The following is a 25,479-nucleotide window of genomic DNA, read 5'->3' as shown; positions in this document are numbered from 1 at the left end:
CACATTATCATTTGTGCGCTTAATACTTTTATCAGTAAAACTGTCTGTCTGTGTAAATGTAATGGTTATTTCAATTGAAGATGTGTTGTCTGTAATGGCAGTGTGCTACCACACCATGCATATTCCACTCTACACCTCTACTTTCGACTCTGCACAACTCCACACTATGCCACTTCACACCACTCCACACCGCGCCACTGCACTCTACTCTGCACCACTCCACTCCTCTCTACTGTACACCACTCTGCTCTTTGCCAATGCAATACACCCCACACTACTCTACTATGTATGACTGCACTCTTCACCACTGCACTCTACACAACTTCACTCTGTGCTACTCCACTCTATTCTGCAAGACTGAACTCTGTGCCACTGCACTTTATGCCACTGCACTCTACTCTGTACCACTCCACTCTATGCCAGTTCACTCTAAGCCAAACCACTCTACACTGCTTTAAACTATGCTACACTCTACACCACTTTACTCTACACCACTGTACTCTACTGTGCACCACTACACTCTACTCTGAAACAATCTACTCTACGCCACTGCACTCTGCGCCACTGCACTCCAGTCAGGACTACTCCCCTCAGTGCCAATCCACTCTGAGCCACCCCACTCTACTCTGCACCACTCCACTCTACTCTGTGCCACTGCACTCTACTCTGCTTCAGTGAACTTTAGGCAATGCACTCTACACCACTTTACTTAAAATCAATACACTCTATGCCACTGTACTCTGCACTGTTCTACTCTACACCACTGCCCTCTACGCCACTGTACCCTAAACCACTGCACTCCTCCAATGCACTAAACACCACTTTGCTCAAATCCAATGCACTCTACACCACTGTACTCCAAGCCAACTACTCTGCACCACTTCACTCTACGCCTCAAAACTCTACAACACTCTACACCACTCCATGCTAAGTCACTGTATTCTACTCTGCAACACTGCTCTCCACACCACTGCTCTCTGTGCCACTAGTTGCTGTGCCACTCTACTCTGTGCCACTCTACCCTGCGACTGTCTACTCTATGCCACTCTACTCTATGCCACTGCACTCTCTACCCCTGCACTCTCTGCCACTGAACTCTCTGCCACTGAACTCTTTGCCACTGAACTCAGCACCACTGCACTCTAAGCCACTGCATGCTACACAACTCTACACTATTGCGCTCTGTCACAGCACTCTACACCACCAACACTCTATTCTACTCCGCACCTCTGTGTTCTACGCCACTGATCTCTGCATCACTCTACTCTGCACCACTCTACTCTATTCTACAGCACTCTATTCCACTGCACTCTATGACACACTACTCTACAAGACGACACTCTCTGCCACTGAACTCAATGCCTATCTATCCTGTACCACTGCACTCTCTGCCACTGAACTCAATGTCTATCTACCCTGTACCACTGCACTCTACGCTACTGCATGCTACACCACTTTACTCTATGAAACTGCACTCTACTCTTCATTAGTGCACTCTACGCCAATGCATTCTACACCGCTTGACTTAAAACCAATGTACTCTACGCAACTGTACTCTGCACCGCTCTACTCTACGCCAATACTCTCTACGCCACTTTACTCTAAACCATTGCACTCCACCAATGCACTAAACACCACTTTTCTCAAATCCAATGCACTCTACACCACTATACTCCAAGCCAACTACTCTGCACTATGTCACTCTATGCCACAAAACTCTACAACACTCTACGACGCAGCTGCATGCTAAGCCACTGTATTCTACTCTGCAACAATGCTCTCTACGCCACTGCTCTCTGCGCCGCTGGCCTCTGCACCACTCTACTCTGTGCCACTCTACCCTGTGCCTCTCTACTTTACGCCACTCTACTCTACACCCCTGCAGTCTCTGTCACTGAACTCATCACCACTCTACTCTGTACCACTGCACTCCAAGCCACTGCACGCTACACCACTCTACATTATTGCGCTCTGTCACAGCACTGTACACCACTCTATTCTACTCTGCACCTCTGTATTCTACGCCACTGCTCTCTGCATCACTCTACTCTGCACCACTCTACTCTGCGCCACTCTGCTCAATGGTACAGCACTCTACAGCACTGCACCCTATGACACACTACTCTGTAAGACTGCACTCTCTGCCACTGAACTCAATCTACGCTACTGAACGCTAAGGCACTCTATACCATTGCGCTCTACGTCTCTCCACAACTCTTTTCTACTCTGCACCAATGTACTCTACGCCACTGCTCTCTGCACCACTCTACTCTATGGCACTGTCCTCTATGCCACTGCAATATACTGTGCATCACTCAACTATATGCCACTTGACAGCACTCTACGCCAATGCACTCTACAAACCTCCATTCCAATCTAATCTATTCTACACCAATGCATGCACTCTACACCACACAGCTCTACACCACTACACTTTACGCCACTCTACTCTACAACTCTGCACTTGACCCTGCACCACTTCACTCTATCCTGAACCACTTCACTCTATGCCACTGCACTCTACTCTGCACCATTGTATTCTGTGCCACTGCATTCTATACCACTCCACTCTTCATCACTGTACTCTACACCACTTTATTAATAACCAGTGCCCTCTATGCCACTGCACTCCACACCAGTCTACTCTGCACCACTGTACGTTATGCCACTTCACTCTACTCTATGCCACTCTGACACAACTCTCTATGATACTTCACTTTATGATGCTGTACTGCCTTAAACTCTACTCCACTCTAACATTCTTCTCCACTCTATGTCACTCCACTCTACAACACACTACTCCACTCTATGCCACTCTACAACACTACTCCACTCTATGATGCTCTACACAACTTCCTGTATGCCCCTCTAGGCCACTTTACTCCACTCTATTCTACAACACACTACTCCACTCTATGACACTCTATGCCACCCCCCTCTACGCCACTCAAATATACACTACTCTACTCTATGCCACTTTCACTCTCTCACACTACTCTGCTCTATGCCACTCCACTCTACAACACTGTATGCAACAAACTCTGCGCCATCCCACTCAGCTGTACACCCCTCCATGACACTCTATGCCACTCCACTCTATGTCACTCAACTCTACTCCACTCTATGCCACTCAACTCTACTCGACTCTACAACACTCTATGCCACTCAACTCTACTCCACTCTACAACACTCTAATCCCTCCACAACACTCCACTTCAGTTCACTCAACTCTACACCACTCCATAACACTTTACTGTACTCCACTGTCCTTTACCCCCCTAACTTTTAGCCATGCTGAACAGCAGCCACGCTGGTGTATGACATGCCTAAACATATTGACAAAGCCAATAACTCTTGCATAGGCGCGACCTATTGGCGTTGCCAATGCTTGTTACCCTGTCACCAGGAGAATCAGCAATTAATCGTAGTCAGCATGCAGCATGAAGCACTAAGAGTCAATACAAACTCGTGTCCATTCAGTCTGTATTCAACATGCCTTAATCTCAACTCACTGTGCTCTGTTTCTCTCCTTGTTTCTCATCTTATGCAGGCTGCTGAATAATAACAATATCAGACGGATCGCACGAGGGGCGTTTGAAGAGCTCGGAAACCTGAGATACCTGTGAGTGTATCCTTGCACACATTCGGTCCCGCCGTTCCCTCTGTGAATGCCGAAAAACGCTTTGACTAACCCCCGGAAGGAGACCTCTGCTCCGCCCGCGGAGTGTGCGGAGATTTGCCTGCTCCGCATTCTGCGGAGAACGCGGAGAAGGTAAAAATCCGCACACTCCGCAGCCAAGCGGAGTTGGCCAGCCCCCGCCTCCAGCCCCCCAATATTAACAAGTAAATCTACATTACTTATTCGTAAATTAAAACCACTTACCTTCTTGCAAGAAATGCGCATGCACGGGCGCACGCATGCACAGTTTTCTCAAGGATTACCCAGACAGTGAGGAAGAGAAGGAGGGCAGCCCGGGGACACCGCATGCCAGGTAAGTGGTTTTAATTTACGAGTATGCCCAGGGTTAGCTGTGACGCCTAGTCAGGCATAGTAAGCATAATACAAATACAATTACAATTATAATTACAATTATAATGCCAAAGGCCGCTCTTTCCCACATCACCTTTAGTCAAGCTCTTCCTCCTGTGGACGAAGATACCAGTTTATTGGCCAGATTTAAGTCCCGATTCACAGAACTAACGTAAGACAAAATCCTAAACTTACTACTTTTGGTATTCACAGAAGTTAGGATTTTGTCTTAAGTTTGACTTAAGACAAACTTAAGACAGACTTAAGACAGACTTAAGACAGACTTAAGACAGACTTAAGTTAGGATTTTGTCCTAAATTTGTCTTAAGTCAAACTTAAGACAAAATCCTAACTTCTGTGAATACCAAAAGTAGTAAGTTTAGGATTTTGTCTTAAGTTAGTTCTGTGAATCGGACCCTTAGAGTCTGGCTGAGAGGGTCCTTCAGGGTACACTGTCTACCAACTCTTGGTCTGAATAAAGCAGACCATTGGTCTACCAGCTGTAGTGCTCCGGCTGGTTCTGCCATCGGAAAACTTACTCCAACAATCCTCAGAGTAGGGCCCATCGGAGTAAACCGATCACACCAGCTGTCCTATGTAGACGGTGTGATGGCTTTTTTTCTATCTGTCACTGGTAGGAAACCCTGGCAGTAACAGACAGTAAAAAATCTTCCTGAGTGGGATAGCGTTGATGCTGAGCTCACACTCCCTGAGTGGGATAGAGTTGATGCTGAGCTCACACTCCCTGAGTGGGATGGAGTTGATGCTGAGCTCACACTCCCTGAGTGGGATATAGTTGATGCTGAGCTCACACTCCCTGGGTGGGATGGAGTTGATGCTGAGCTCACACTCCCTGAGTGGGATGGAGTTGATGCTTAGCTCACACTCCCTGAGTGGGATAGAGTTGATACTGAGCTCACACTCCCTGGGTGGGATAGAGTTGATGCTGAGCTCACACTCCCTGAGTGGGATAGAGTTGATACTGAGCTCACACTCCCTGAGTGGGATAGAGTTGATGCTGAGCTCACACTCCCTGAGTGGGATAGAGTTGATGCTGAGCTCACACTCCCTGAGTGGGATAGAGTTGATACTGAGCTCACATTCCCTGAGTGGGATAGAGTTGATGCTGAGCTCACACTCCCTGAGTGGGATAGAGTTGATGCTGAGCTCACACTCCCTGAGTGGGATAGAGTTGATGCTGAGCTCACACTCCCTGAGTGGGATAGAGTTGATGCTGAGCTCCCACTCCCTGAGTGGGATAGAGTTGATGCTGAGCTCACACTCCCTAAGTTGGATAAAGTTGATGCTGAGCTCACACTCCCTAAGTGGGATAGAGTTGATGCTGAGCTCACACTCCCTGAGTGGGATAAAGTTGATGCTGAGCTCACACTCCCTGAGTGGGATAGAGTTGATGCTGAGCTCACACTCCCTGAGTGGGATAAAGTTGATGCTGAGCTCACACTCCCTGAGTGGTATAGAGTTGATGCTGAGCTCAGCTGCCTGCATCCTGCCTGTTTTCCAGATGCAGCAACCTGCAGCCGTGAAGGTTCTGCAAAATGTGGCTATCTGGCACCAGGGCATTTAGCATGGGCGAGCTGGGCCCACGCCCAGGGCGCCGGCCTTCAGAGGGGCGCAGGAGCAGCCCGCAGCAGTCCCCCACCACCCTGTCTCTAAAGAAAAAAATTGTTAACCATTGATTTGAAGCCTGATTTTCTTCTTTTTCTCGCCCCCTCACCTTCTCCGTACTCCTCCCACTATCCCAACTCACTGAAAATTAAAGATAATGAGTGGGAGGGTGGGGCCAAATTGTGTTTTGCCCAGGGCGCTATCTGAGCAAAGGCCAGCTCTGTTTGGCACTGACGTCTGATTGCGCAATCGTGGCTTACCCTTGTGATTGGTCCCTTCTCGGCCCCACTCTCCCTTTCCATCTACTAATGAGTAACATTCACGTCAAGGTCGGCCATCTGCTGGTGTTATTAATTACTATCGCTGCACGCACCCGGCCAGAGGCACAGCAGCTCAGAAGAGGCAGGCTTCACCTCCTGAGAGGCACTGTGAGAGGATGAGGACTGGCAGCCTTCACCTCCAATGGCAGGTGTTAGGTGTGAGAGGAAGAGGAAGAGGAAGAGGAAGAGGAAGAGGAAGAGGAAGAGGAAGAGGAAAAGGAAGAGGAAGAGGAAGAGGAAGAGGAAGAGGAAGAGGAAAAGGAAGAGGAAAAGGAAGAGGAAGAGGAAGAGGAAGAGGAAGAGGAAGAGGAAGAGGAAAAGGCTTTTAATGATAGAGGTATTCGAACTTGTAGATCTGCAATCATTAGAGGACTTGGCACTACAGACCCACAGCTGACTTGTAAATTGATGAAATTCCTATTGTTTTATGAGAAAAAAAATGTCACACTACAAGATCAATAATGTCTAGTAATCTAAAGGAACATAATAACAATGATGTTCAGAACTTTATTGCAATTTTATAAAAATGTTTAAAATGTTTTATATACGTCATTTAGCAGCAAAAACCATAATTTGACAATAATATGATGTAGAATTTTTAAACACATTTTTAAAGTGCCTCATGATAAGGACACCGCTATTGGTTTTTAGGTCTAAAATAATCAATACGTTTTTTAAACTTTTGTATACAGTTCATATGGATTCCATATTTGTACTATGATATTGTTATGGTTTTAAATAACTTAAACAATAAAGATTATTATCACTCTGAAAGGAAGAGGAGGGGGACCTCCACTGACAGTGACAAGCATTAATAGAGAAATGGGCAAAGGGGAATCAGAGATCCAGTTCTAGCTATGGCAGCCCCTTGGGGTGATCAGAAGGGGAGGGAAGCACATTTACCTCAAGTCACTCTCGTGGGCAGACAGGCAGCCTTTTACTACCATTGGTAGGCATGGTGAATGGGGAGGGACCATGCGGGCCGTTGGTTTGAGTGACAATTACCAGGAGGAGAAAGAGGGACGAGTGCAGCCAATCGGATGGCCCAGTGTTTAATTTGTAAAATAATAAGTGCCAGGACCCGAGATATTTCACAGTAGGCCACTGCCGCTTGTGCCACCTCTGGTTCCTGCCTATGCTAACAAATATCAATACCAATGACACTTACCTGCAAATGTTACAGTTTTGGACTGCACTAGGTGACCCAACCCTGCAAACATGGCGTGTGCATCCTTTTATTATGATTTTGAATCAGATACTGAATTGTTAGACTCTTTGCTCACATGATTTTTTCTTGTTAAAAAAAATATATAGACTGACATTGCCACCATGTGGTTGACTGCCATAAACATGTGCAGATGTTACTTTAGGATATAAGTGCTGGTGCTGAGCACCAGCAAACACCGGCACAAATTAAGCACTGAGCCCTGGAGAGATTGCGGTGGGCTGGAGATATAGGCCTTCACCGCTGCAGACTGTGAGACGTGAATGTTAATTAAGAGGGCCAGCACTGAGTGGCATGCATTGATAGAGGAGCAGGTGTGTGGGAAGGGCAACCTTTAATCGCAGGGCAACGGGAGAAGACACAGGGCAGGCTTTCAACACAGGTTATAATCATAAAGTTGAAGAATAGGACTGACTACTTGGAAAAGCCTACAATTCAATTGACTTCAGGGCTACAGAGTTGAGGGCATAACTCTTGTCAAAACTTGTAAATCTACACCTGCGCGTGGGAGGACATCTACAAATGTCGATTTACGAGTATTCGTTGTGGAGTCACCGTTGTTTGTGGTTTAAATTAAATACTAATTGCTCGTAATCCCTCTCCTCTCTTCATACAGCTACCTGTATAAAAATGAAATTCCGAATTTGCAGAAACACACATTCAAAGGTCTTCGCTCTCTGGAACAGCTGTAAGTATTGTTTGTAGCAGTCTCCGGATGAATGGTAAGGGCCATGCGTATTTATCACCCGCCTCATATGGAGTTCGTACATTGCAATGCATGAGGGACCGTGGTACATCTCAAACGTGCAACGAATCATCACTCTTTAATTCATTTATATAATGAATTAATTGCATATGTAAAGCAATCATTTTTTAATTGCAGCAGGCTATAAGAAAAGAAGTCAGAACTCAAAAGGCAAGAGAAACGTATTGAATTGGCTGATATTAAAGCCCCTTACTCTTGTGATTTTTCGATTCTGCAATCTGGAGAAATTGTGGTTTGATATCTTCAATCAGTCCTTTTTTGTCTCCACGTTAGCCTTTTTTTAACAGCCCTTATTATGATGAGTTCAGTTTTCGGGTTCGGCATTAGTCTATCTTAATGTAATTAGCAATTAGCCTTCAGTAGTAACGCATTAATAACTCGTCAATAAAATAATTTGGGGCTGATTTACAAGGACTGGTGCATCCCTGTATATTAGCAGGGATGCGCCAGTAAAGATGCGACATGCAGGGATACCCTTGCATCACCACAGATGCGTCGCATTTACAATGCGACACACCCCCTCCCCCCCTCCCCTAGCGCCTTGAGACCCTCTGGGTGAGTAGTGCGCTATACAAATGCTCTGATTGATTGATTGATTGATTGATTGACCATGGTGCAAGGATAGTCAGATGCGTGTCGCATCTTCTGACGTAAGGGCGGCGCATTGCTGGAGTCGTGTTGCAAGCGCAACGCAACTCCAGCAATGCTCAGGGGCGCCCTTTACTTAACATGCTGCGTCACTCCTTACGCCTGCTTCAGGCGTAAGGTTTTGATGCAGCATGGACGTAAAAGTGACTCAGTGAAATGTTGTAGATATCACTGTGTCACTTTTTCGGGGCTTCCTTGCGATAGAACGCCCACCCTGCATACATTATACCTGGCGCAGGTATAATGTAGCGCAGGGCTTTACAACGTGACGCATCTCACTAGATGCATCACGTTGTAAATCTTTCGCATGGTGGTGCATTGTTTACGATGCCGCTGCGTCACAGATGACGCAACGGTGTCGTAATCATGTCGCAAGGGGCTTGTAAGTCTGTCCCTTTATTTGCAATCTTTCATGAGCAAAGCTGCGACAAAGACTTCCTCAAGCTGCGTTTGAATCAGAGGAAATAGAAATAACTCTGCATAACGTTTCGTCTGCAAGTTTTCTTCCCAATAATTCCTACTGAGGAGTTTCAGCCAGTCAGGGTTGTACTACTAAATACAGGGTTGGTTTGGGATTAAAAATCAGGCCGGGCACCTTAAAAAAAAAATGGCCCACATTTGCATATTGCCTTTCCGCAGAACACTGCTTCTGTGAAGTTTAAAAAAAGAAGTGGGTTGGGGGGGCTCTGACAGAGGCATGTTTTCTTAACTTTACTTAGATAAAAAAAAGTGCACAGATTAGTTCACACTGGTGATACACACCTGAAAACAAGTGAAACCACATTTGCTCAGGTCCCCTGCTTCCGCTCAATATGCATACATTAATAGGCCGGCCAAGCGAGAGCAAGTGAGTGACACCCCTGCCCATTGATAAAAGGGAGGTAATGGACGCCCATCTGCCTCCAGAAAGACCACTCATGCACCCACTGGGCAGCGGGCGGGTTCTGAACATACCAGACACAGCACAAATTGCCCCCCCCCCCCCAGGCTGCCCAAAAAAGCAGCTCACAGCTGGAACTCGGATACTGGTTACTCGGCCATTGCCTGAGTGCTCACCTTACCAATCCGACGATGACCGAATAATGACACCAACAATATCCAGAATATCGGCTACAGAATTTCTAGGAACAAAATATCAAAATGTAAGTCATATACGCAAGTACTGATTTACTATTCCTAACTCCTCATCTATGTACCTTGAAGATATATGTATAGCATAAACAGTGGCGGCTACCAATATAAAAATATGGTGAGGCACGATGGCCCCAAACGACCAGTACTGCTCCCGCCGGTGCAGCACTTCTGTCCTCGGTCGTGTCCACGAGCAGGAAAGTGAAGGACTTCCTTCCTGCTCGTGGAACGCAAATTCAACCAATCCTTGAGCTGTTCTCATACTGACAGAAGCTCCAGAATTGATGGGAGCAGGCTAACCCGGCACTCATTTTGACGCTAGGGGCATATTTCACAGCCTGGGGACAGCTGGGTCTACAGTTCACATGTCGGGCTGGCCGTAGCAAGAAAGCCAGCCAGCCTGACATCCGCACTGCAGGGGCTGCTGTAATCCTTCAATGCAGATTCAGCCCGCACCCTACCCTCACATTCACGCGAGCCGTTAGAAAATAAAATAGCATGGCAATTTAATGGCATACCCTGTCATTTTATTTATTTGTGTGTGTCTGCTGCGCTGCAGCAGGCTGGGAGACGCCCTTCCGCTCTTTTGGAGGAGTCAAGTCAAGTCAAGTCAAAGGATTTATATAGCGCACTACATACCCGTAGGGTTTCAAGGCGCTTAGGAGGGGGAGGAGAATTACTTGTCAAAAATCCACGTTTTGAGTTGCTTTCTGAATGCTAGGTGGTTCTGGGTAAGGCGAAGGAAAGCGGGGAGAGAGTTCCAAGTTTTAGCAGCCAGGTATGAAAAGGATCTGCCTCCCATGGTGGTCTTGTTGATGCGAGGTACAGTGGCGAGGGCTTGGCTGGAGGAACGTAGTTGGCGGGAGGGGGAGTAGAAGGACAGTCGTGAGTTGAGGCAATCTGGGCCGATGTCGTAGAGTGATTTGTGTGCGTGGGTAAGCAGTCGGAAAGTGATTCTCTTATTGATGGGTAGCCAGTGGAGGTCTTTAAGGTGACCAGAGATGTGATCGTTGCGTGGGATGTCTAATATGAGTCTGGCTGAGGCGTTTTGGATTCGTTGGAGTTTCTTCTGGAGTTTTGCGGTAGTCCCTGCGTAGAGGGTGTTTCCGTAGTCCAGTCGGCTCGTGACCAGAGCGTGAGTGACTATTTTCCTTGTTTCGGAGGGGATCCAGCGAAATGTTTTTCTGAGCATGCGAAGAATGTTGAAGCAGGAAGAGGATACGGCGCTGACTTGTCTGTTCATTGAGAGTGAAGAGTCCAGGATGACGCCAAGGTTCCGTGCGTGGTCTGTCGGGGTGGGTGCTTTTCCGAGGGCTTCCGGCCACCAGGAGTCGTCCCATGCAGAGGGGGATGTACCTAAGATGAGGACTTCTGTTTTGTCTGAGTTCAGTTTCAGACGGCTTTGTTTCATCCATTCGGCAACTTCTTTCATTCCTTCGTGTAGGTTGGTTTTGGCGGTGCTGGGGTCATTGGTGAGGGAAAGGATCAGTTGAGTGTCATCCGCGTACGAGATGATGTTGAGGCTGTGATGGCGTGCGATGACCGCGAGGGGGCTCATGTATACGTTGAAGAGGGTGGGACTGAGTGAGGATCCTTGTGGTACGCCGCAGATGACTTCAGAGGCCTTGGATTTGAAAGGTGGAAGGCGGACTCTCTGGGTTCTTCCGGTGAGGAACGAGGTGATCCATTCAAGTGCTTTTCCTTGGATTCCGATGTTTCTGAGGCGCTGTAGAAGGGTGCTGTGGCAGACTGTGTCGAAGGCTGCGGAGAGGTCGAGGAGGATGAGGGCGACTGTGTCTCCATTGTCCAGTAGAGTTCGAATGTCGTCTGTTGCTGCGATGAGGGCGGTCTCGGTGCTGTGTTTTGCTCGGAAGCCAGATTGTGAGGGGTCGAGGGATTTGTTGGTTTCGAGGAAGGCGGCGAGCTGGTTGTTGACAGCTTTCTCGATGACTTTGGCCGGGAAAGGGAGAAGCGAGATGGGGCGGTAATTTTTGAGTTCGGTGGGGTCCGCTGTGGGTTTTTTCAGAAGGGCGGTGAGTTCAGCGTGTTTCCAGTCTTCCGGGAAGGTGGCGGAGTTGAAGGAGCAGTTGATGACGTCTCGGAGGTGCGGTGCTATGACGGAGTCTGCTTTGTTGAAGATGTGGTGAGGACATGGGTCTGTGGGGGATCCTGAGTGGATGGAATTCATCAGGTGGATGGTGTCCTCAGTGGAGATTGGGTTCCAGTCGTTAAGGGTGTTCACGGGGGGAAGATGATCAGCAAATGGTAGGGTGGGTTGGTTTCCGGGTTGGTTGTTAAAGCTGTTGTGGATGTCTGCAATCTTGTTGTGGAAAAATGAGGCTAGGGAGTCGCAAAGGGTTTGAGAGGGGGTGATGTCGTTGGAGTTGGCCGAGGGATTGGAAAATTCCTTGACGATGTTGACAAGTTCCTTGCTGTTGTGGGCGTTGTTGTCAAGTCGATCCTTGAATGCTGTTTTCTTGGCTTTTCGGATTAGTTGGTGGTGAGTGCGGGTGGCGTTTTTGAAGGCGTCCTTGGTGCTGGTGGTTGGGTCTTTTTTCCAGGCCTTTTGAAGGGAGCGGCAGAGTTTCTTGGACTTCTTGAGATCATCGTTGAACCATGAGGCCTTCTTGCTGCTAGGTTTGTTTTGACGTTTTTTCAGTGGTGCTAGGGTGTCAGCGGTGTTGGATAACCAAAGGGTGAGGTTGGCGGCGGCTTCATTAGCATTAGAAGAGAGGGCTGGGGTGTTTTGAAGGAGCGATGCGGAGATCTGGTCGGTGGTGATCTTGTTCCAGTTTCTTTGCAGAGTTGGTTGGAGGTGGTTGGTGGGTTTTGGTTTGTTGTAGGTGAAGTGAACGCAGCTGTGGTCAGTCCAGAGGAGGTCCGTAGTGTGGCTGAAGGAGACATTGTTGCTGGATGTGAAGATGGGGTCGAGTGTGTGACCTGCGATGTGGGTGGGGGAAGTGACTAGTTGTTTAAGTCCGAGGTTGGTGAGGTTGTCCACGAGGGTGGCGGTGTTGCGGTCGTTGATCTTTTCGAGGTGAAAGTTGAGGTCTCCCAGAAGGATGTAGTCTTTGGAGGGGAGCGCGTGTGGGGTGATGAAGTCTGTGATGTCTTCGCTGAATTTTGCGCGGGGTCCTGGTGGTCTGTAGAGGAGGGTGCCTCTGAGTGTGGTTTTGGGGTCGATGTGGATCTGGAAGTGAAGGTGTTCGGAGTTGGCGAGGTTGGCGTCCGAGCTGGTTGATATGCGGATTGATTTCTTATGGACGATAGCGATTCCTCCTCCTGTGTGGCTGGTACGGTCTTTGCGAGTGATCTTATAGTCTTCAGGGATGGCAGTGGTGATGTCTGGTGCGGAGGAAGCATTCATCCATGTTTCCGTTAGGAAGGCGACGTCTGGAGAGAAGGTGTCGAGTAGGTTCCATAGGTCAATGGCGTGCCTGTGCACCGAGCGGGTGTTGAGGAGGATGCATTGTAGGTGGGTGGGGTCGGGAATCTGTGGTGTGGTCGTAGCGGAGATGTTGTTGGTGCCGCTGAATTTGCAGGAGAAGCAGGAGAAAGGTCCATGGGTTTGGCCAGGGGCGGCTTGGACGCAGTTGGGAGCGCGACCGGGGTTCAGGGCTAGGAGGGTTGCGGCATCGTAGGTAATGCGGGGGGCAGGGAGGGACGGGGGCCAGGGGGTCTGGCGCTGGGCGCGGTCCAGGCGCGGACGGGCGTAGACGGGCTTACCTTTGGCGCACCTTCGGCGCGGATTGGGCGCGGTCGCTGCGCGTAAACGCTGCGCGCGGGAACTACTGTCATATATGGATAGTGGAGGGGAGGGGCGAGGGCGGCTCGGCTGGGAGGCGGGGCGGGCTCGGGTCAACACGAAGCACAACAACAACAGCTACAAAATGGAGGGGGGAGTCGAGCAGGGCGCTGGGGGGTATCGCGCTATGACTTTGGCAAGAAAACAATGGTGCAAGCAGGCGAGGAGCACTCAATGCGGTTAAAGGCACAGTGAAGTAATGCAGCTCAGTTCTATGAAACCGGCAGGCAAGCGGCGAGGTTGAAACAATTAATTAAATTAAATGGCAGTGCAAATATGCTAGCGAGCTTACAACAAATAATTGAATGGCAATACAAACAAATATGCTAGCGACGTTTAAAACAATTAATTCAATGGCAGAAGCAGCGTGGGTCAAACAATTAATTAGATGGCAGAAGCAGCGTGGGTCAAACAATTAATTCAATGGCAGAAGCAGCGTGGGTCAAATAATTAATTAAATGGCAGAAGCAGCGTGGGTCAACGATACCGCTACACGGTGGAGAGGCAGAGGAGCGACCACTCGGGGCAGAAGCACAGAGGGATCACAGCGCTTCTGGTACAGGAAGCGCTGTAAATAGATAGTGGGAGGGCGGCTCGGCTGGGAGGCGGGGCGGGCTCGGGTCAACACGAAGCACAACAACAACAGCTAAAATGGAGGGGGGAGTCGAGCAGGGCGCTGGGGGGTATCGCGCTATGACTTTGGCAAGAAAACAAAGGTGCAAGCAGGCGAGGAGCACTCAATGCGGTTAAAGGCACAGTGAAGTAATGCAGCTCAGTTCTATGAAACCGGCAGGCAAGCGGCGAGGTTGAAACAATTAATTAAATTAAATGGCAGTGCAAATATGCTAGCGAGCTTACAACAAATAATTGAATGGCAATACAAACAAATATGCTAGCGACGTTTAAAACAATTAATTCAATGGCAGAAGCAGCGTGGGTCAAACAATTAATTAGATGGCAGAAGCAGCGTGGGTCAAACAATTAATTCAATGGCAGAAGCAGCGTGGGTCAAATAATTAATTAAATGGCAGAAGCAGCGTGGGTCAACGATACCGCTACACGGTGGAGAGGCAGAGGAGCGACCACTCGGGGCAGAAGCACAGAGGGATCACCGCCCAGAGGAGCCGCCCTTGCGCATAAGTATATATATGTGGAGTTAGGTATAGAACACCAAGACTGTCTTTCGATATTTTGCCCTCGATATTCTCTCCAATCAATATTGTTGGTTCGATATTTAGAGTACACTCTGATGATAATCCCTTGACGCTCCCATCAACAAGCATGGTAGAGTGAAGAAATACACAGAGCTTTCTATACATGATGGATGTTACAAACTTCAAGCAGCTTTACCTGGGTTTTCGTGCACAGAGCACAAGCATCTGGAGTGCTCTTTGTTCACAAAAGCTTGCAATTAATTGATTTTGTTAACCAAGTTAAAGTATTGATTTATTACTGTCTACGGATCCCCGCAGTGAATATTTCTTAATGGGAATTGATTTTTTTTTGTTTTTTTGGGGGGATAAGCAAAGAGTTCTCTTTATTAACAGAGACCAGATGTATTGGTTTATATACACCCACAAAAACTCTTGTCACTTCTGCAACTTCTTCTATCGCATCTCGCACATTCCTTAATCAAGAGTTTCTGACCTCTGTCTGACCCGTGTTTGGTATTATACAATTTCAGCTTCTTTAAACCGTTGGTGACCCACAGATCCACCTTTTCTCTCTTTTTTCACATAAGATGTTTATTGGCATCATTGCATCCATTTTGACAGTGTTGTGTACATTATATTCACACATTAGATGCTCCAGCATGGTAACCAATCTTCCTAGTAACTGACATTTGTATGGCCCTTTCTTCGTATGTTCTCTTTAGTTAACAAGAACAGTTATAGATAAAACTAGAAGTAAAAATGAGCAGAGCAAAACGTAGCCTGACAAACCCCGGAAAGAACACAGAGTACTCAGTCACTCAGGGGAATTTTTTTTATAAGCACTGGCAGGTGTGCAATTTTATGTCAGTGTCGATGTGGCGGTCAGTGGGGAGTGTTGGGAAGGGTTCAAGAATCATGACTCGCGTCTGTAGTTTTTGATGGACAAGCATTGTAGGGAGAGCTCCGCAAGGCATTCTGTCCCAACACCGCACAAAATGTTCTGTTATGTTATAAGGTTTTTATTGAGCGCACATATCACCCGGAGGAGTCTCAAAGCGCTATAGCGAATGCAAATGAAGGTGAAGATTGACAGCAAACAGGAGGAGAAAAAGCAATCAAAAGAGCCAGGTTTTAAGCTTCTTTCGGAACTGTTTGTGAAAAGTTGGAGTAATTTGGCTGGGGCGCTCGCAGTGGTTTGTGGTCATCTTTCACTGTCCTTAATGGGTTTCACTTAAGTCATCCCATGTAGCAGCTATTGGAAACGTCCTCAGCACTAGTTGTTTCTCCCGCTCTCTCTCGATGAACAGCTTTAGTTTCTGCGACTGACCATTGCGCGATGGCTCTATTTCACCTATGTAGTTGAGGCGGGCACTATTGATCCACCCCAGGGTGACATTTCTCCTAGTCTAAAAACTTTGCAGTTACTTTATCAGTTTTAGGACACTTAAGTTCCCGGCAGGCACACTTCAATTCTTGTTAAATCTTACTTTCCTTAACCTGTAAGAGGATTTCTGTGATTGTGCTCCAGTAAGGTACAATGGAGGGGCAACACCACAGTATATGAATAAAATCAGCACTATGCTCCTAACAACTTGTGCATAAGGAACAAGTGCTTGGCTATATCTTGTATAGTTTAACTAGGGTGAGATAGGCCGTTTGTAAAATGTAAAACTAGATGAGTGTGAACCTTGCATTTCACAAAACTTATTAGGATAATGAAGGATCTTTCCCTACTCGGTGTCATTGAAAACCCAGCCTAAGTAATTTTCCCTCTTCTCAATAAGTAATGGTAAGATTGCATCTTCACTATGCAGTTGTGCCCAGTATAGCTTTCCGACCAGTCTCCTCCCATCTCCCATAGTATGTCGCTTTGTATTATCTCATGTTTTTGCAGGTCCTGACTGTGCATCTGCCAGTATTCCCGAAATCACCTGTCCGTATATACGGAATTGTCCCTTATGCAGCCCATTTGTCTCTACCAGTTCCTGAAAAAACACAAATTCTCCATCATCGAACAAGTCCCCAACTGTTGTGATATTCACCTCTGTCCAGTGACTTAACATTCCAGGTGTAGGCACTCCTCGCCCATACAGGTAAGGCAGTCCGTTGTATGGTCGGTGTATATGGATTTGTAATTTCAGACTAGTTGATGCCATGGTTCTCAGTTGCGACCCAGGATTAGGAGTTTTTGTTCAGGAAATAGAACGGTTCATAGGGTGCCATTCCCCAGTTGTCCAGCCTCCAAACCCATCTTGGTCAGTCCTCGACCTGTCAGCCATCGAGAGGCCCATTGTATTTTTCGAAGTCTGGTTTTAGCATTTTCCGAGGTCTATAGTATTTCTCAATGTCTGGTACACCAAGACCCCCACATTCTCCTGGTAGATCATGGGTGACAAGGGCTACTCTACGTCTATCAGCCTCCCAAATTAAGTCCCATAGTAGAAGCTCTAACATTTTAAAGAAGGACGTAGGTAGAATCATCAGCAAAATAATTAAGTAATTAAGCAGTCGGCGTAAGACCACCATTTTAACAATGGATGCCCAGCCTATTGCAGGTAAGAGAAGTGTATTCCAGAATTTAATCTGGAATGGTACTGCTGGTCCAAGGTTGCAGTTTAGCATATCAGCGCTAGAGTGATAGATATTCACCCCTTGATATCGGAAGGATTTGTACGCCTAGGACAAGTTGTCCGATTCTGGTCCCAAAGTAAATCGAGGGGCAAACATGACTTGGCACAATTGATTTTCAATCCAGATATTTGCTAGAATGCAAGTGCATATGATATGTTTGTTATAGTGGTTAAATCAGCGTTCACATCTTTAAGATAAAGCAGGATATCGTTTTGGTACAGCGAGACATTATGTATGGAGTTACTCAATGGAATTCCCAGCTCTCCTCCCAATGTTCTTGGTCTAATGGCCAGAGCCTTTGTAGCCAACAAGAGTAATAAAGGTGACAAGGAGCATCCTTGGCATGTGTACCCCTTCCAATTTCTAAAATGGGTGAGATACATCATCTTGTTTTACCTCTGACATTGCTTCATTTAATTACCAATGCTGAACTTATCTAAAACTTTTAGCATATATCTCCGTTTGCCACACTCCCACCATAGTTTGGATCTTTACACCCCAAGTTGTCATTTCAGAAGCCTCCCATTCAATTAGTCGCAAATTGAAGATGCTATTTTGCCCCATTGGAACACAGCATTCAATGGGTTATGATCGGAAATTGCTTTAGCAATCTATTTTATATATTGACATAGAGGTTATTTAGCCCGTTGCTCCTATTCGGTCCATCCTAATGTGAATGTGATGAAGTGCTGAATAAAATGAGTAATCCCTGTAAGTAAGAAGTCTGGTTCTCCATGTGTCTCTTAAAGACCAGTGTTCCATCCATCACATCAGCTCATTGACATTAGATGAGGATAGAGCATGAGTTAGCAAACAGACATCAATAACACTGTTGAAGTCCTCTCCACCCATGACCCACGAGGTATCTAAACATTGCATCAGAACTTTGGACAGCTTGGACCAGAACCTAGCTTGGTCCAAATTAGGGGCATATGTGCTTCCCAGCACTATCAGGGCTCCAGCCAATGTGCCTCTGAGGAGGACCCTCTACATTTATGCAAGTTTCCTTCGCTTCAAAGGGAATTCCAGCACTAATCTATATCAGAGCTCCTCACGCATATGCTGAGTAAACCTTGCTGTAAAAAAGAAATTGTTTTCGCGACAAAAGTAATCCTTCAACCGTAGTCGCGCTACTTGAAAAGACGGCCACCGGACACGGCTCCTTTTGATACTTTGCTGCTCACACGGGATTCGGGTTTACACAGCAAGAATCCCCTTCTTCTTACCCCAGAGCTTCGTGATTCTTAAATTAGAATTCACCACTATCATTATAATTTTGACTACGGTTGAAGCATTACTTTTGTCGCGAAAACAATTTTTCTCAACTCAGTGCCCTGAAGAAGCCCGTGTTTGGGTGAAACGCGTTGGCTGGTTTCAACATCTGCATGCTCTGAACAGCTGAAAATAAAAGACGAATAACTACACCAGATTCTATTGTCTTGTTGAATGTCTTACACATTGTTTTGTTTGGTATATGTTGCCTCTCATACAATCAGCATCTAGCCTTAGACCACTCTGCAGCATCAGGCTTTACCGGCCATTACAGGCCCGCTCCTTCGGCTTGGTCCTTAAACGCTGGAGCGGGCCCTTGATGGCTGGTAGAGCCCACTACGATAGGTTTTAAGGCTATATTATACCGGCCTGGCCATACACAAGGATTCACATCCCATCAACTTCCTATTGCTCTGATTATGCTCTATATCAAGCTCTTCCTTCTACTCACATGCATTCTGTAATATTGTGGACCTAGCCTGACTATGAGGTGGCAATACTTTTGTTTTACTGTTGCTAGGTATCTTCACTTCAATGCCCTAGAGACACTGGAGCCTGACATTTTCAATGACCTGCCCAGCCTGGAAAGATTGTAAGTAAACTGACATTTTTATGGTAAACTGACCAGTTTGGGTATCTCTGACTCGTATCGCGGCTCAGAGTGCAGGCCAAGTAGGACCCTCTGTTTCCTTATCTAGAGTGTGTATATTATGTGTCAGGGTAGGCAGTTATCTCACCAGTGTTTAACTCTCAATACAGCAACAAACAATTTAGTTAATTTCAAGTGCCACAGTAAAATGATGCAGTAATATCTGTCAAGCAATTAGGAATAGTGCAGGCATTGTTGCTTCCTGGAAAAACATGGTAGTACAACATCGTTTCTTCTGTTCACAATATTGCAGTTTTCCTCACCTACATTCCAGCAGGTTTTATCTAGTGTAATTTGTGTACAGAAAATCGTGTGGTAATTCGAACACTTTTTAATTTTGTTTTGGGCACAAGTTCCTATTTTGGTTCCACTCGAACTCATTACCATAGATACTGCAATGAGAGTGAAGGAACTAATTAAAGAGTATGCTGGTACAAAGTTGTTCTATTTCTATCTGCCTATTGAATGGTAATCTGACACCTAATGTATATCTGTTTTCAGGAGATACTTTAACCGCATGCGTGCGGCATGATTCCCCCCCGTACGCTGGATTTTGCGAAAGCGCACTTTGCATGACGAGCTGGGCTCGTCATGAGCGTGCCAGGAGGCTACCTCATGACGAGCCCAGCTCGTCATGAGCGTCGAAGGGGTTAAATGTCTGCCTTAACTCCGTAGATATTGGGACATAATCAGCAAGGACACAGGAGGAAAGAGTGCACATATATATAGGAAATTGATTTTTTGGTTTGCTAATAACTTTATCTTTGGTTTCGTTTGATGAATCTTCATAAAGATTTCCAAAGAAAATTTTCATCCTCCTCAGCGTATTCCTGGAAAGTTTGGAGGTGATCCTTCAAGCGAGGGCCCAAAACACATGTTCCATGTGCAAATGTCCATAGGAAAATTGATTACTGATACTGCAAAAATGGTTAAATGGAATGACACCAAATTTAGCAGAAGCTAGATCTTTATTAAAAAACATAGGCTTTTTGTGATTTGCTGTAAATCCGTTCAGTAGTTTTTGAGAAATTAAGGTTCAAAATGTATGTCTATAACAGTCCACGGAAGAGCCGCTTTTCTAACAGGTCTACAGATAAGGTCTGATTGGCTGCCACTACATAAGGAATGATGTGGCGCAGCTATTTTAGGACTCAGTCTTCTGTTTTAGGGCCCTTTTTTTTCCTTTTTTTTTAAATTTTACTGTGAATTTGTGAAGGACCCACGGTAAAAACAAAATTAAAAGGGGCGGGCTCCCCACACACCAAAGCCTCTGAGGAAAAGCTTCCATTCCAAAAGTGCTTTAACTAGTGTTAAAACTCTCAAGGGATCACCAATTTGATCCCTTAGAAGGTATAGGGTGACTTCATCAGAAACGTTTGTGGTGGCTCCTGTGGGCGCTGCCACTCGTTCAGAAGAACCCACTACGATGTTATTGGTGGTGCCCCTGTCCATCATGGGGCATCACAGGAAGAAATATGAATGCCAAGCTTATGGGGTACTTCTTCCCATATGACTAACTCCAGTAGCAGCCCTATGATAAGGCCTCTACGGAGAAACATCTTTAAGAAAGAAATTGTTAAAGGAATGGCTGGAGACAATGTAGGAGGCACTGTGGCCTCTACTGCTGGAACCCAGCAGCTCGGCGCAACCACTCTGTATTGCCCAGTGGCCAATTTCCTTGTGTGCCCCATACCCACAGTCCGCACAGTTGAAAGACTTGAGGGCAGTGCGCCCCCCCCTAGAAACAGGCACAGGGGGCTGGAGGAGTGCTGAGCCTGATCTCCTTCTTCTGTGACCCCAGAGAGATGAAAGCCCCTGTGGACATACAGCCAAACAGCGTGGCGTTGCTTATTACATCCTCGTTTGGTCAGCTCCTGGGGAGTTGGCAGACCCCGGGAGCAAATGGAGTCATGTGGAGTGAGTTAAACACACACCCCTCCTACCTCCATATTTATTTATCCTCTTACGCCATCCCCCCAGGACTCAGCCGACACCATGGGGTACAATAAGCTTCAAGTAATGGAGTACTAGGCATGCCTATTCCCAGCCAGTCGCCCCCTGGAAATCAAGCTTCTTTTAGTGATTTCTCGGCCCCACTTAGGCTGTATTTGACACTTTTGATGTCCTTTTGTTCCTGGTGTCTGCTTTAGCATGGTCCCATGCGGCAGAGGAGAGTGAATGTAGGTGTGGACAGGAGGCATTCTACTTTTGATGAAAGTGTGACTGCAGAGAAATGCCAATTCCATTTTGGTAGATGAGGTTGGATCAGGAACCCAATAGGGCTCTCCTATGTTGCAGTGACAGGCAGGAGAGCTTCATGCCTCCCTGTTAGTTGCACTCCTTTAGTGTAAGGGGTAGCTAGGCAAGGAGTGTTTATCCCTGAAAAAAGCCATGTGACCTGTATGGGAAGACGGTCTTCAGCTGAAACATGTAGGAGACAATGAATGAAGGACATCCAGACATGTACATTTTTTAATAATGACATGAGTAACCTGTTAAATAAAGAGAAATCCTGGGTTTACCCTTAGGCATTTTTTTGACTGAAACCATGCACTTGTCGAGAGAAATATCTTATGTTGGGCACTCAAAATTCCCAGTTTGGTTGAGCCCATCCAGGGGGTACTCACCTACCCGAGTGAGAGGAGACACCTATGAGGAAGCATGCTGCATGACGGGTGAGGTATTTCCTCCAATATCTAAAAGATACTCCTGTAGGATGTCATGATAGGCCCTAAATAGAGGAAGGCCTGATTTTCAGACCTTCCCACTTTCAGTAGTTTGAAGTTGGCTGGCTTTAGCCACCAGGAGAGGCTTTATCAAGCCTCCTGACCCCTTCCCCCCTCAACGTGGCCTTGGTGGTCAGGGTGTGCCCACCATGCCACCTTAAGTGTTATGGTCTTTTTTTAGGAGTCCTGCAATGGCTGCCACAGCATATTCTGCATGTTTCGACAAGAAATCAGGATCCTCCCATCGTCCTCGAATGGGCCAGTCAGAGCATTTCTGGGCACCAACGGTCCGGATATTGCTAACTTTTTACCAGTGTTAATCACTACATATTCCCTGAACACATTTTTAAATGCTAATTTCTCAAGGATGGTTGAACAAACTTACCCCAAATAACAAAAGGCAAGCTTTCTGAGTACATTTCTAGTTTTTTTGCCAAATTTAGTGTAATTCCATTAAGCTTTTTTCTGTATAGGAGAGCAAACTTTCCTATGGGAATGAAAAGGGAAATGGATGTTCCTCAGACCCCACACCTTTTTCTCGACTCTTGCTTGACAGCACACAATTTCCAGGAAGAATCTAAATTGGGTTAACATCTTTTTAGAAGTTTGCAGTTTTTGGCAGATTCATTTAAGGGTACTCGAGTTATTAAAAGAACAAAAAATACCTTTCCTATGGAAACTCTGACCTAATTATAACTACTCTGGCACTCTCTCTCTCTCTGCATGGATAGTATATATATATATATATATATATATATATATATATATATATATATATATATATATATATATATAGATATAGATATAGATATAGATATATATATATATATATATATATATATATATATATATATATATATTACCTACTGGCGGTCGCCAGTAGGTAGTTATAGTTAGGACCTAGTTTCCATAGGAAATCCGCAACATTCTATTGGGAATAACTTTGGCGCCGGTTGATGATTCTCCGCGAATTTCTCAAAGAAGATGGCCCGCTCCGCTCCTTCCCTGACAGTCTCGGGAAGATTCGTCAAGCGGGGGCCGAGAAAAAAGGGGGGTCCCAAAACGTGTTTTCCCCATGTTCATTTCCATAGGACGATTAGACACGGCTACAGCCCGAACCGCTGAACGGAATTACACCAAATTTGGGAAAATGGTAGGGTCTGGTACGCAGATCACGCTTTTGTTTAAATGGTGTAAATCCCTCCAGTAGTTGCTGAGAAAATTAAAGTTGAAATCAATTATATATGTATAAGCGCGCAACGTGCGCACACCTTGCCGTGCATGAGCTTCATGCTGATTGGCTGCCACTGTCTGTCAACACTCCAAAACAGAAATTGATGGCAGACATCTTGTGCCTCAGTAGACTGAGGCACAAGAAAGCAGAAAAAAAAGTATAGAACTCAAAAAGGGGGCAGGGTAGAAGCACCCTGACCCCCTAGGCCTGCTCAGGGGGTCCCACAGGGACCCCCAAGGCGGAAAAAAAAACCGAAAAATCGCGGGGTGCCCGCACCGTGCGCGCACCCCGTGGTTTTCCCCCAAAAAAAGAATTTTTTTTGCCTTGGGGGTCCTTGTGGGAACCCCTGAGCAGGACTAGGGGGTCAGAGTGCTTCTACCCTGCTACCCTGCCCCCTTTTTGAGTTCTAAAACTTCTCGAGCACGAGCTGCATGCTCATTGGCTTTCAACACTTCAAACCAGGAAGTGTTGGCAGCCATCTTGTGCTCGGTAGACCGAGGCACAAGAAAGCAGAAAACAAACGTGTAGAACACAAAAAGGGGACAGGATAGACCCCCTAGGCCTGCTCATGGGGTCCCACAAGGATCCCCATGGTAAAAATATTTTTTTTTAAAAACCTTGTATGTTTATTTAAAAATTACCCCCCAGGGGGACCAAATTGTGGGGACATAGTGATAAAGAAGTGTGGGGGGTGCCCAATCCTCCCCCACACTGCCCCGGGGACCGCCGCCCTCCGGGGCAAAGCAACGCAGCCCCCTGGCGCATACTGGAGGCTCCTGGTGGGCTAGTTGCCTCCCAGGGACCCCCAGTATGCAAGGGGAATTAGCTCCCCCTCTGCAAACGCGCCCGTGGGCTGTGCTGCAGAGAGGTGTAAAAAAGGGTGTGGCCTCATTACACCTCCCTGCAATGCAGCCCCCTGGGGAATACTGGAGGTTCCTGGTGGGCTAGTTGGCCCCCAGGGGCCCCCAGTATGCAAGGGGAATTAGTTTCCCCTCTGCAAACGCGTCAGGGGGCTGCGTTGCAGAGAGATGTACAAACATTTTTTATCAATTTATATTAAAAATATGTAATGTAATTTAAAAAAAATAATATATCTAAAAATAAAAAATGTATAATAATATAGTAAATCAGTATAAAAAATATAACAATTATTACATTAAAAAATGTTCATTTACAAAACCATTGAAATTCACTGAAAAAACCATAGGTTACAGTCACGTTATAGTTAGGAATTAGCATTTAAAAAACCTTTGAAATTCACTGAAAAAAACGTAGGTTTTACACACGTTATAGTTAGAAAGTAGCATTTACAAAACCTTTGAAATTCACTGAAAAAACCGTAGGTTTGACACGTTATAGTTAGCTGGACATTTCACTTATATAAAACCATTGAAATTCCCCCGTTATAGTTAGTTCAGCTAACTATAACTCGCGCGCCTGCAATGCACTGCTGATGACGTCACATATTACATCACTCATGACATGGTCAGTGACATCAATCATGACATCACTGATGACATCTCAAATGACATCACTGATGACATAATCCTTGTGGAAGAGTGGCAGACCTTCTCTCACCCTAATATAACCAGTCAGTCAGTCAGTCATTATACTTTTATTCGACACATGTATCATAAAAAGTACAAACATACAATACACACATAAATATAAAAAACATTTCATCATTTAAATAAGATACATATGAAAATCATGTGGGAACGTTGACTGAAGAAACATTATTTAGCAGCTTTAACCTAATGATCCAGGCACATGATAAAAACTTTGCAAACCCACAAATAGTAACCATACAAGAGGTATTGGAGATGAGGATACGTAATGCTGATTTATAATCCCTGACTCCAAGGTTCTTTAATACAGGTTTTAGCCATTTGTTCCTAGGTAGGGTATATGCTTTACAGGCAAAAAAGAAGTGGCCTAATGATTCTTCAGGATTTGTACAGCCTGGACACTTTGTATCCTCTTCCCTCCTTCTACTCCATCTAGACGTAAAGATTTTAAGGGGCAATGTACCATGTCTAAATTTCAGATAAAGTGTCCTATCCCGGGGAATCTGGATAAAATCCAAAAACAATTCTAGCTTTGTATTACACTTATGGGTCAAAAAGTTCTCAGTTAATTGTCCCCAATTTGGGTTCTGTAAAGCTTTGGCCTCAATCCAGTCCCAGTATAGTTTTTTTACCATTTGTTTTGGTGGAGGGATTGGGAGGCCCATGCATCGCTTAAACCCACGCTAGCTGCAAG

At 46.0% G+C, this 25,479-nt stretch overlaps 1 protein-coding gene across 1 annotated transcript in view; it reads left to right on the top strand.

The window, feature by feature from the left end:
- Positions 1-25,479, top strand: part of LOC144768184 (peroxidasin homolog) — a 235,201-nt gene that overhangs the window by 88,889 nt on the left and 120,833 nt on the right. Inside the window, exons 3-5 of the mRNA XM_078651647.1 lie at positions 3,551-3,622; positions 7,818-7,889; positions 19,129-19,200. Of these exons, the coding sequence (XP_078507773.1) occupies positions 3,551-3,622; positions 7,818-7,889; positions 19,129-19,200 (216 nt within the window). The remainder of the gene's footprint in view (positions 1-3,550; positions 3,623-7,817; positions 7,890-19,128; positions 19,201-25,479) is intronic.

The sequence above is a fragment of the Lissotriton helveticus genome, chromosome 7 (genome assembly GCF_964261635.1).
Source record: "Lissotriton helveticus chromosome 7, aLisHel1.1, whole genome shotgun sequence".
NCBI classification, from domain to species: Eukaryota; Metazoa; Chordata; class Amphibia; order Caudata; family Salamandridae; genus Lissotriton; species Lissotriton helveticus.
Note: the sequence above shows the minus strand (reverse complement) of the source record. Positions and strands in the feature narration are given on the sequence as shown.